General features: G+C 39.6%; 1 protein-coding gene across 3 annotated transcripts in view; it reads right to left on the bottom strand.

The window, feature by feature from the left end:
• Positions 1-2,710: 2,710 nt before the first annotated feature.
• Positions 2,711-13,056, bottom strand: part of PPIL6 (peptidylprolyl isomerase like 6) — a 34,248-nt gene continuing 23,902 nt past the window's right edge. For 2 of the 3 annotated variants that reach the window (XM_004264738.2, XM_049695316.1), the window contains 2 exons: positions 8,202-8,337; positions 2,711-2,916 (listed from right to left, as the gene is read on the bottom strand). In XM_004264738.2, coding sequence (XP_004264786.1) covers positions 2,805-2,916; positions 8,202-8,337 — 248 coding nt within the window. In that variant the 3' untranslated portion in view covers positions 2,711-2,804. Of the gene's footprint in view, positions 2,917-8,190; positions 8,338-13,056 lie in introns of all 3 variants that reach the window. The other variant, XM_033418708.2, reaches the window with a different exon arrangement.

Genomic DNA, 13,056 nt, shown 5'->3' with positions numbered 1-13,056 from the left:
TATTTGTAGACTTGGACAAATTTAGAATTCCTTCTGTTTAATCAAATCGGAATCTTTCATTTTGGTTAAATCAAAGTCTTATATTTGGAGTTAATTGGGATAAGCTTCTGAGTCCTCTGTAACAATCAGTTTCTCCAAACGATATAGTTAAACATAAATCATTCTAAGACAATATATTCTAAGACAGAAGTATCAGTGCATGTACCTTTAAATGATGGCAGTAAGAACCACTGCATATACAATCTGTGACTAAAGTTTCTACACAGCCTAAAAGTGGGAAGTGAGAGCAAACAAAGTGACCATGAACTTGCCATCCTTTAGGGGGTTAGCAGAGTTCTACCTTTACATTGCAGCCAAACTGAAAAATAAGGGGAGCTGGCATCAGTTTCTTACACCCATGCAAATATCCCAGTTCTTTCACAATATCAGATAGATGCTTAAGGCCCTAATATGCAGGTTCATTGCCAGTAAGAATTGCTCTGCTGCTTGTTATTACATGACTAATGCCTGTAATGTTTTAACCAGGACCTTTGCAACGTGTCAGTTTCTTTCATCCCATGCTTCAGGAGTTGCTGAGAGCCTCTGCGGCAAGCCCAGCGCCCCTTTGTTTGAGGTGTCGCCAGTGTGACTGAAGGAACCCCTCCAAAGGCCCAGGGAGTGGATCTGGAGGCTTCATACAAACAGCTTGAATTCTCAGGTTGGCCAAAACTCCTAAGAGTAGAAGAAGAGGAGATACCTCCTCTTCAGTGTTTCCCAAATCTGGCTGTTAATCAGTCATTGAGGAGTTTTTTAAAAATACAGGTTCCTAGACAACACTTTGAAGGTCATATACCAGGATTTTATTAATCATATGTGTATCGAGCACTTACAGCATAATTGGTCGTATTGTAGATCCTGTCTACAAATTCCTGATCCCCTGAACCCTCACAGCAGCTCTGTGTGGTAGGTACTACTGTTTTGAGATGAGGCAATAGAGGCACAGTGAAGTTCTTACCTGAGTTCATGCAGCAAGGGAAGGGCAGAGCCAGGATTCAAACTCAGGCTGTCTGGCTCTAGAACACACATTCTTAACATTCTGCTGCCCCTGGGTCACTTGAGAAGGTGACACAGGCAGTACACTTCCTCACCGTCCACCTCAGAGCTTAGGATAGAACCATATGGCAATAGCAATGAAGCTGTTATTAGAAAGAGAGAGAGAGGGAGGGAGAGAGAGAGAGACAGGAAAAGAGAGAGAGAGGGCAGAGAGAGAAAGAGAGAGGGAAGGAGAGAGAAAGAAAGGAAGGAAGGGAGGAAGATAGAGGTATATATAGATGCCCGATGGGAGCAAGGGAGTAGGTTAACTATAAAGGGCTAGCCAGAGGGAGGCTTTTGTGGTGCTGAAAAAGTTCTGTGTCTTTATTGTGGTGCCACTCACACAGATCTACAATATACAGGATAAAATGACAACTCTGCCATTGTCAGTTGCCTGGTTTTGATGTTATACTGTAGTGTAAGATAGGACCCCTGCGGAAACGGTGATCTGTACACAGGGCTGCTCTGTTCTATTTTTGCAATTACTTGTGAACCTATAATCATTTCAAAATTAAAAGTTTTTAAAAATCCTTTGCCTCCCTTTGGCAAGCCCCAGGTCAATTAGGGGGCTGTCTCCTTAAGATCAGCTCAAAGAGAGATTGTGCTTGGAAGACAAACCTTCACTTAAGGGCAAGAGAAGTGCAGTGGGTCTGGGCAGAGCAGCAGTTCGACAGCAGTGGTGGCGGCAGCTGAGCGCAGTCACCACTAACAGAGGCAAGCACCTCACTGACTGCAAAGAGGGGGCTGAAACATGTTGCTTATGTCTTGCAGTGATTCCCAAGTGCCCAGTGCCCAGGTGGCTTAAATAAGAACCTCTGGGGAGAGAGCTAAGCAAATGCGCAGAATCCCTGTCCCCCATCTAGAGACTCTGCAGGTCAAGGACAGGGTCCTGTAGTCTTTGTTGAAAAGCTTCCCTAGGTGCCGTGGGTTTGAGAATCTCAGCTTAAGGAGCAGCTGATAAAGCTGGATCCCAGTAACATCTCAGGAGTCCACCACCACAGGGACTATAACCCAAGCCCTTGGTTTTCATATGGTTGGTATGGCTCAGAGACAAGCATTCTATTCATAAAACCATCTAAAGTGTATATCCCTTTCTGAATGTTATGTATAAACAACGAAATATTACAATGGATTTTTTTCTGTTGCCTCTCTGCTATTTGGTTATTTACCCATTTTCTTATGGCAGAAATATAATTGCAGACACCAACATAATTCTGTTATAGGTACAAATGTTTTAGGATTCAAAGGCCATTAGGTACTGCTGCTAAATTAAGAATGGTTTTGACTACAAGTAACAATAATTGACCAACAAACAGGGATCTATTTGTCTCAGATAGCAAGAAATCTAGACATAGGGAGTTGCTGGTATTGGTCCCGCAGCTCAAGAATTGGGGCTGACACCTCTGTTGTTCTCTTGGCCTTTCCTTCATGGCTCCAGCCTCTCTGCATTCAAGACTGGATAGAGGGGAAGGGGCAGGACCACTGGCATTCTGCTGCTGTCTCACTGGCCAGAACAGTATCCCATGGCTACTCCTAGCTGCAAAGGAGGCTAGAAAATTGTGTATTTTGCTTTAGGCAAGAAAGGAAAATGGGGAGGGATTGGGTGTTGGGAGAGCTAACCTACAGCATCCGCCACAGCTTTCAAATCAAATTTTAACAAACACTTTAATTAAATGTAGAAACAGCTGATCAGTTATACAATAATAAATCGTCAGAAAATACTGATATGAAGGTTAGGCATAAAACTCTCCACTGTCAATAATTACACATTGTTGTATTGGTCTTTCGTTCTCTGTTGGAACCAATTCTAGTTGATGAAGAACATCTGTTCCTTCAATCAATTGCCTATATAGGAGAAAAAAATGGAAAATTCAGTCAGTCATAAATTTTCACATTTAGCTTCCATTCCTAAATTGAGTCCTATCTAGCTTAGCTAAGGCTGTTTCCTACAAATTAAATTAACATCAGTCATAAATATCTTAAATAGCTCTAGATATGTCCACTTTGCCATGCTCCTCCACACCTGCTCCGGGACCCTTCCAGTCTGTTATCCTCACTGCCATCAGAGCGATCTTTTCAAAATGCTAATGTGGTCTCACCTCCCCCACTTAAAACACTTCAATAATTTCCCATCATCCTTATGATAAAGACCAAAGGCCTCTCCCATGGCCGGCCTCCCCACTCCCCTTGAGGGTGCCTTGCAGCATGCTCCCTTGCTGTCGGTTCCAGCCAGACTGGCTCTCAGCACTTCAGCCACCGCCCCATGTGCCCTTCCTGCCACAGCTGTCTCCTTTGCTCTTGCCTCCCTCTGTCCCCTGGCCTGGTCACCTCCTGGCCTTCCTTCAGATCTTAGCCATCACTACCTTGGGGAATGTTTCCCAGACACCGCCCCCCTCCCCGCCCCACTTATGTCAAGTTCCCCCTCTCCCTTATAGGAGTGATCAGGGATAAATTTGACATTTATTTCTATGCTTCTTGGATTAATTTCTGACTCTCCCCTGAGGGCAGAGACCTTTCCCATAACCTCACCACCAACATCTAAATAGTCATAAAGTCTTTTTGAATCTAATTTCCAAATATCTGTTGAATTTTTCCATTTATCCCCTGCTCATCTGTACTGCCAGTGCCTTAGACTAGGACTTCCAGCCAATTAATTCCTCACTTCTGCTAAAAAGAGATTTTTTTCAGAACAAGAACCTGGTCATGTTGCTCCCAATTTAAATGCTTTTGCTTAGTGCTCAGTACCTAGCACAGAGTGGGCACCTCATTGCCATCCACTGAATACATGAATAAAAGACAGCCCAGAGCCATGCTAGTTTGGGTCTCTGTACATGTTCGCTGGCCACAGGCCAGAACTCCCTGAGTGGAACTAGACTTCTGATGGTTCTCTCAACTAAAAAAAGGCAGCAGAGGCCAGAGAGATAGCTCTAAACATAGGACTGTGCCCTCTGCCAGTATTTGGGTTGAAGCAGTGGTTAAGGGGAAGGTGCAATTTCCATTTCATGATCCTTTATGGGGACAGTGTCAGTGCTGACACTGACCATCTCTAGTCATTTCTTTTCTGGGGGGCTCTATTTTTGCCATCCCAATTAGAAAACATGACACAGAGCAGGACACAATATACATTCTGAGGATGAAGAGCAGGGAATAAATGGACAGATTCACCTCTGTCCAAAGAGGCTGTGAAGGGCTTCCCTGGTGGTGCAGTGGTTGAGAGTCCGCCTGCCGATGCAGGGGACACGGGTTCGTGCCCCAGTCCAGGAAGATCCCACATGCGTGGAGCGGCTGGGCGTGTGAGCCATGGCCGCTGAACCTGAGCGTCCGGAGCCTGTGCTCCACAACGGGAGAGGCCACAACAGTGAGAGGCCCGTGTACCGCAAAAAAAACAAAAAACAAAAAAACCCCAAGAGGCTGTGAAGCCTATTCTCCATATTGGTTTCACAAATACTGAATGAGCACCTACTGTGTGCACCTTTCCACTGTGACAGGTGTTAGGGCACAAAGTAAGTGAGACTCGGTTCCTATTCCAAGTTGTTCACAGTGTGCCAAGAGGACAAAGAGGCAGTTTGATTTTGGTAGTTAGGGGGGGCATTTCTGACCTAAGCCTTGAACAGGAGTTTGGCAGACTGAAGGAAGGCAGAATGTAACAAGACAAGCAAAGGCCCAGAGGCTGTTCTGGGAGGGATGGTACTCTGGTCTGACTGCAGCTCAGCTACCCTGTTCAAAGCTTCCAAATCTACATCTCTAGCCCTTGCCCAGCTTGAATACCTACTCCTGGTATTCAGGAGTTGCCATCTGCCTGTCATACAGGTATCTTCACTTGAAACATAACTTGTCCATCTTGAATTCATGATCTTCTCTCCTATATCCTCCTTCTTGTATTCTCTACTGCAGTGCATGGCACCAGCCATCCACTCAGTTCCAAAATCCTAGGAGTTCCTCCAGCTCTTCACTGCCCAATATGGTAGCCAATAGCCACAGGTGGCTATTTAAATTAAATTAAATTAATTAAATGTAGTTCCTCAGTTGCACTGGCCACATTTCAAGTGCTAAGTGGCTTATGTGGCTAGCGGCTGTTATATTGGGCAGCACAGATCATAGTACATTTCCATCACTGCGGAAAGTTCTATTAGATACCATTGCTCTATACCTTTCCCATAACCTCACCACCAACATCTAAATAGTCATAAAGTCTTTTTGAATCTAATTTCCAAATATCTGTTGAATTTTTCCATTTATCCCCTGCTCATCTGTACTGCCAGTGCCTTAGACTAGGACTTCATTTATGGCCTACTATTACCATCGCTTCTTTTTTTTTTTTTTTTTAAACATCTTTATTGGAGTATAATTGCTTTACAATGGTGTGTTAGTTGCTGCTGTATAACAAAGTGAATCAGCTATACATATACATATATCCCCATATCTCTTCCCTCTTGTGTCTCCCTCCCACCCTCCCTATCCCACCCCTCTAGGTGGTTACCATCGCTTCTTAACTGGCCTTTCTACCTTCATTTTCATCCTTTGCCAATTAATTCCTCACTTCTGCTAAAAAGAGATATTTTTCAGAACAAGAACCTGGTCATGTTGCTCCCAATTTAAAATTCTCCATGGCTTCCCAGCCCCTTCAGGTGGGGGCCTGTGCTCAGCAGCATGGCACCCACAGCCCTTTGAGAGCCAGGACTTGGCTGTCTCATCTTCTCCAGCCTCTACTCTCTCCATTTCCCCCTGGGCTCTAAGCTCTAGCCAAACTAGATGACTGGTAGATAGGATACTCCTTAGGGCCTCTCTACAGAGGTTCTTCACTCTTTCTAAAATTTATTTTACTCATTTTGCTTTCCAGCCTTCTCTATCTGGCTAACTTCTACATGACTTTCAGTACCCATTTCACCTTCTCATGAAGCTTCCCGTGACTCCTCCCCACTTTAGGGGTCCCTTATAATGAAATTAATTCCTCCCCAGCACTATCCCCAACGTATACCCCTTTGACCTATGTATGTGTGAATGGAGATCTTACAGGCTTGTATTTTGATATTCTTTCCCTGTGAAACCACAGGGCAGGGCCATCAACAAGACTGTGGGTTGATGCAATCTCCCCTAAAGGGCATTCCCAGTGTCATCCATCTGAAGACAAGGCAAGTTCATGTACCAGAAACTAGGGCTTGGAAGGAGGGTCTGTCTCAAATAGGAAAGGAAATTTCTGTTTCTCTCTGGACCTTGGTAACCATGTCTGGGCTTCTGGAAGCTCAGATAAACCTGCGGGTGCTCTGTGATGATAGGGAAGAGAAAGCATCTTCCACTAGAGGCAGTTCTACAGCAGGGAAGGAGGGTAGTTATATTTTGAAGGAGTTAGTTATATTTTGTCAGATTATCTAGTTGCCTATCATGGTATTACTTTTCTGCTTCTCCCCTAGCGTTCTGTCAGGTCTTGTTTAAATATTTCAGCCCAGACTCAGCTGTTACTTGGAGGCTTAAGGGAAAAAAATTGAGATTATACTTAGGCTAGAGCAATAAAAGCAGTGCAGCGCCTCCCTGAGGCCAGTGTGTTGGTGATAACGAATTAGTGCAAGAGATTCCCCTAAAGATGAATCCCATGGAAAAAGGCAATCGCCAAAAGGAGACCAAGCACTCCTCCTCTCCACTACCATCCTGTAGGATCTGCACTGGCTTTTACTAAGGAGTTGGAGGGTACTTATTGCCTTGCCCTCTCTCCTGTATTCCAGTGCACTCTTCACAGGGCTTGCATGTTCATGTCTCACTGTCACAGTTGTTGGGTTTTCCAACACACTATATAGGCTCCCCGAAGGGCGGAAGTTGTGCCACATCACTCTTGCCCCAGGACTGAGCACCGGGACTAACACTTGTTAGGTGCCTAATAGAATGCTGGTTGAATGAATGGGTCAGAAGGCCAGCAGCAGGGAAGGCTGAAAAAAGATGTGGGGCCAGAGGGTGGAGGACCTGGAATGCCGCTCTGAACTCTAGGCTCTATGCATCTGGGGGTGGAGGTGGTGAAGGAGTCACTAAATTTTTTAAAGTAGTCATGTTTGCATTTGAGAAAGGTACCTTTTGGAAGGATATAAAGGATCACCTAAGCATATGGTTGAGGGCAAGGTACTACCAGCAAGATGACGGGAAGATATTTAAAAGATCTAAGAAACTGTAAGAATTATTTGGATTTAAAAAATAATTGAAGAATGCATTTTCAAAATCAGAATATAGTTTATTAAGACCAGGGAAAATGGAGGAAAATGCATTATTTTAGCTTATGTAGCTGTTAAAATCATCTCTTTAAAGAAATCTCCTTTGGATGAAAATATACTTTCTGCTTTTCTCAACCTGGAAATATCACCTGCATTACACTGAAGGAATAATTGTGCTTAAATTTTTTTTTAAATTGTGCTTAAAATTAACATTGGCCTGGAATTTTTTCTGAGGATGAAGAGTCAGTAATTATCCCTGTGGAGTAGCTGGAATAATCTAATATTCAGAAAAGTTCTGACACCTTATACATCATTTCAGGAAAGACAAAGTAAGCTTCAATTTATATTCATTTCAGTAATCAAACAGATATGAAACACGGGAGTGATGAAAAGTATAGTCACCATCCATATTAGGTCCACATGCCTGTAAGCATCTTGCTAATAATATTCTAGTAATTATTACCTGAGATATTTCCATATTTTAAGTTGCTCAGTAAAAATAAAGTTACTTGTAGCTTGGATGATTTTATCTCTCTCTTCACAGTGTTCATGGACAATTACATAAATGGCTTCACCTCACTTCTGCATCTAAATATATCTACATTATTAAGAACTGTGGTGTTATTCGTAGTTAAAAGAATTGACAATATCCTTGAGGCTGAAGATCCATAGAAGGGTGGATGATGGATGGATGGATGGATGCACAGGACATTATACTGGCTGTGCCTAAATGGTTTCCACGTTTATTATAGATAGCAAGCTTCTTATGAAATACTTATTTCTGAACATGTTTGTCTACAGTATTGGTATTACTTTGGCTTTTAAATTCTATTTTTAGTTACCCGTAGACTATGTACAATACTTACCCACATCTTTTTGAACCACATTTTTACATATATGAATATTATATAGACGAACTTACAATGCACATACCCAAAAGCCACATATTTTCTATCTAGATAGGGAGTTGCTTGTAGTGTGATGTAGAATTGTGACCCATTGCTGTGATGGCCTTTGTTGACCATTCCAAGAACTCCCCTTTTATTATGAGGAATTGAGAAATTTTCATCTAGAAAAGACAATATGCAATAGGTCACTAAAATATTTCTATTTTCTTGATTGATACTAATACATAAAGCACAAACAATGCTTGGTAACAAGGGTTCTCAATCATATTTAGCAATATATTCCAAATTGTAAATATTCTATTTGTTTCATATTACTTTCACTCAAGTGGGCTGTTAAAAAAGAGAAGCTGGAAAGTCTTAGACCTATTTGAGCATTTACCTTTAGTTTATCATTAATATAGCTAAAGACAAGTGTGCTAAGAAAATAGACAATGTAAAAGGAAGAACTTGAAATTAATAATATAAAAGGAAGCACATACCTTTTTTTAGGAATAAAAGTCAGCAAACATTCTTGTATTGTTTTGGCAGTAATATTTTATTCAAACTATCAATGTGATATTAAAAATGACTCCTTGCAAACAAACAAACAAAAAAATGACTCCTTGGAGAAACCTTTCACAGACAGACCCTTCCCCTCACAGCATCTTCTGCAGACCTCTATTATAGTCTTTAAAACACTTTATGTAATTGTTTACAGGCTGTTTCATGCTTGTGAAGGCAGGGGCTTTATCTCATCATCGCTTTACCCCCAGGGCCCCCTAGCACATTACTTGGCATATGTGTGGCCTTAAATATTGATGATGAAAGTAAGTTAATTTATGCTTATTTTTAGTAGTCTTTAAACAAATTTTAATTTCAAACCTTATATGGGTTGACCAAGATTTTGTGGAAAGTGATTTTTTTAGTGTAAGATTAATAAGTAAAAAAATTATATGGTGATTATTGGGCCACCATTTTCAGGAAGAACCATTTCCAGCATGAAATAAGATTTGCCTCCAAACTCAAAAACACAGAAGGAAGTAATAGAAGAGAAATTCAGTAAAAGTTTTCATTCAATAACTTTATCAAATTCTGGGAATAATTGAGAGATATGAATATTAACTGTCAAGATTTTCTTAAACTGCAATTGCTGACTATTCTCATTTTAAGTTTCAAAGCTAAGACAACAAAGCAATTAAGCCATATCTATGGTGGTTACTTTTAGCTTGTTAAACTGCACACTGAATAAAGACCTCTGAAATCTTATGAAATGAAAATAAAGTATTTTTGTGCAAATATATCTTTATAATTACATTGATACTCCATATTCATTTCAGTGGAATAGAGAATAGCCCATTAATTTCATAGAAAATCACATGGCATAGAAATCTGCCCAAGGAGAGATTCAGAGAGTTTTAACAAAATGGTATTTGTCATTGCTCTTAGATATTATGATCAATTTTTCTTAAATTCTGAAAGTAACTGGAAAGAAAATTTATAGAGTTATAACATTTTTACCAAAAATTCTGTGATTATGGGAGAACTTTTAAAGCATTAAGGGTTTAACTTTGTTTGAAATAGAAATCAGAATTCACCTGCTGGAGAAAATCAGTTTCTGAATTTATTTAATATAAAACTCATTCTGATGTTTATAATAAAAGCAACTACTGCTTTCTCAAGTTTGGGGAAACTGCCTCTATTCTCTCTGGTAAGGGAATAAGCAGACAATTTGGGACATTTCTATATAATTTTCTGAAGACAATAATGTCAAGTAGAAATTGGACTTGAATCCTGCAACATCAGTTTTTTAAACCTACTGCCCTAATTTTACCAGCATATTTAAATAATAATAGCTATTCACTAATTACTTATTGTTATATAAAAGTAAATTGGGTATGCTACCTAGCATTCTTAAACTGCTTTAATGAAATATTTTATTTTTTATATTTTTAATTGAAGTATAGTTAACTTACAGTATTATATTAGTTTCAGGTGTACAGCATAGTGATTCAGTATTTTTACAGATTATATTCCATTAAAAGTTATTACAAGATAATGGCTATAATTCCTGTGCTATATAAGATATCCTTGTTGTTCTTCTGTTTTATACATAGGGGTATGTATCTCTTAATCTCATATCTCTACCTTGCCCTTCCCCCCTTCCCTCTCCCCTCTGGTAACCACTAGTTTGTTTTCTATATCTGTGAGTCTGTCTCTGTTTTGTTATATATTCATTTGTATTATTTTTTAGATTCTACATATAAGTGATAACATACAGTATTTATCTTTCTTTGACTTATTTCACTAAGCATAATATTCTCTCAGTCCATTCACATTGCTACAAATGGCAGTATTTCATTCTTCTTTATGGCCGAGTAATATCCGATTGTGTGTGTATATATATATATATATATATATATATGTGTGTGTGTATATATATATATATGTATGTATATATGTATGTATATATATATACACATATATATATATATACCACATCTTCTTTATCCATTTATCTGTTGATGGACACTTAGGGTGCTTCCATAGCTTGGCTACTCTAAGTAGTGCTGCTTTGAACATTGGGGTGCATGTATCTTTTCAAATTAGTGTTCTTGTGTTTTCTGGATGTATACCAGGAGTGGAATTGCTGGATCATATTTTAGTTCTATTTTTAGTTTTTTGAGGAACCTCCATACTGTTTTCCATAGTGGCTACACCAACTGCATTCCCACCAGTAGTGTACAAGGTTCTTTTTCTCCACATCCTCTCCAACATTTGATATTTGTAGACTTTTTGATGATGGCCATTCTGACTGGTGTGAAGTGATACCTCAGTGTAGTTTTGATTTGCATTTCTCTAATAATTAGTGATGTTGAGCATTTTTTCACCTGCCTCTTGGCCATCTGTATGTCTTCTTTGGAAAAATGTCTATTCCGGTCTTCTACCCATTTGGTAGGGTTGTTTTCTTTTCTTTTCTTTTCTTTTTTTCATATGGAGTTGTATGAGCTGTTTACATGTTTTGGAGATATTAACCCCCATCGGTCATATCATTTGCAAATATCTTATCCCATTCAGTAGGTTGTCTCTTTATTTTGCAGATGTCTTCCTTAGCTGTGCAAAAGCTTTTAAGTTTAATTAGGCTATTTGTTTATTTTTGCTTTAATTTCTTTTGCCTTAAGAAACAAAGATGCAAAGCAATCTACAGATTTAATGCACTCCTTATCAAAATACCCATGACATTTTTCACAGAACTAGAACAAATAATCCTAAAATTCATATGGAACCACAAAATACCCCAAATTGCCAAAGCAACCTTGGAAAAAAAAGAACAAAGCTGGAGGTACCACCCTCCCAGACTTCAAAATATACTACAAAACCACAGTAATCAAAACAGCGTGGCACTAGCACAAAGATGGACACATAGATCAACAGATCAGAATAAAGAGCCCAGAAATAAATCCATGCACCCATGGTCAATTAATCTATGACAAAGGAGTCAAGAATATACAATGGAGAGGAGAAGAGGAGACAGTCTCTTCAATAAGCTGGGAAAACTGGACAGCTACATGTAAAACAATGAGATTAGAACATGCCCTCACACTATATACAAAAATAAACTCAAAATAGATTATAGATCTAAATGTAAAACCTGAAACCATAAAACTCCTAGATGAGAACATAGGCAGAACACTCTTTGACACTGAAATATTTATTTTAAAACATGTTGATTGTGTACATGACGTTAGGAATAAATAGCCAAGTGTTTATCAGTACTTGAATGGATAGATTATTTGGGTATATTCATAATATTAAACAGTAGTGAAAATGAGAGAATTCCAGCTATAAACGACATGGATGAATCTCATAGGCAGTGATGAACGAAAGAAACAAGACACAAAGAATGCCTGCCATATGAGTCCATTTATATAAAGTCCAAAAATAGTCAATAACTCTGTTATTTAGGGATCCATACACAAGTGTTTAACAAGAAAAGCAAGGAAAAAGTCAGGTTAGTGGTTACCTCTAATAGGGAGATGGAGTTATTATTGAGGATGGACAAATGGGGTGCTTCTGGCATGCTGGCAGTTTTTCTTTCTTGACAAAGATGGTAATGTGGGGGGTTGCTTTATAATTTTTAAGTTTTTTAAAATATATTTTTAAAAATATTTTTATTTATGTATTTACTTGGCTGTGCCTGGTCTCAGTTGCAGCATGTGAACTCTTAGTTGCAGCATGTGGGATCTAGTTCCCTGACCAGGGATCGAACCCAGGCCCCTTGCATTGGGAGTGCGGAGTCTTAGCCACTGGACCACCAGGGAAGTCCCTATAATTATTTTTAAATTGTACATATGCAGTTTCTCTATATAAGATAAATCTCACAATAAAAACAATGAATAGCCCTTAAATGGCTACCCAGACCACATTATCTTCAGTTCTTATTTCTATTAAAAAATACTTTTGCATAACTTAGTTGCATTATTGAATATTGACAGTGCATCAGGCTCTGCTTTTTATTAATGTTTACTTTCATTTAAAGACAAGGAGGGACTTCCCTGGTGGCACAGTGGTTAAGAATCCGCCTGCCAATTCAGGGGACACCATTTCGAGCCTTGGTCCAGAAAGATCCCACATGCCACGGAGCAGCTAAGCCCGTGGGCCATAACTACTGAGCCTGGACTCTGGAGCCCGTGAGCCACAGCTACTGAAGCCCATGCTCCTAGAGCCTGTGTTCCGCCTGTTCGCGCCTGTACTTTATCTGTTTAAATGTCTGTCTGTACAAAAACACTAAAATCCTGGAGTGTGGAAACTTGGTCACATTATCTTTGTTTTCTAAGGTCCTAGTACCATGTCAGCACCTAACTAAGAGTTTAAATTTCTATGAATAAATAAATGAGTGGTGT

The sequence above is a fragment of the Orcinus orca genome, chromosome 12 (assembly GCF_937001465.1).
Source record: "Orcinus orca chromosome 12, mOrcOrc1.1, whole genome shotgun sequence".
Classification (NCBI taxonomy): domain Eukaryota; kingdom Metazoa; phylum Chordata; class Mammalia; order Artiodactyla; family Delphinidae; genus Orcinus; species Orcinus orca.
This window is presented reverse-complemented; position numbering and strand designations above follow the sequence as displayed.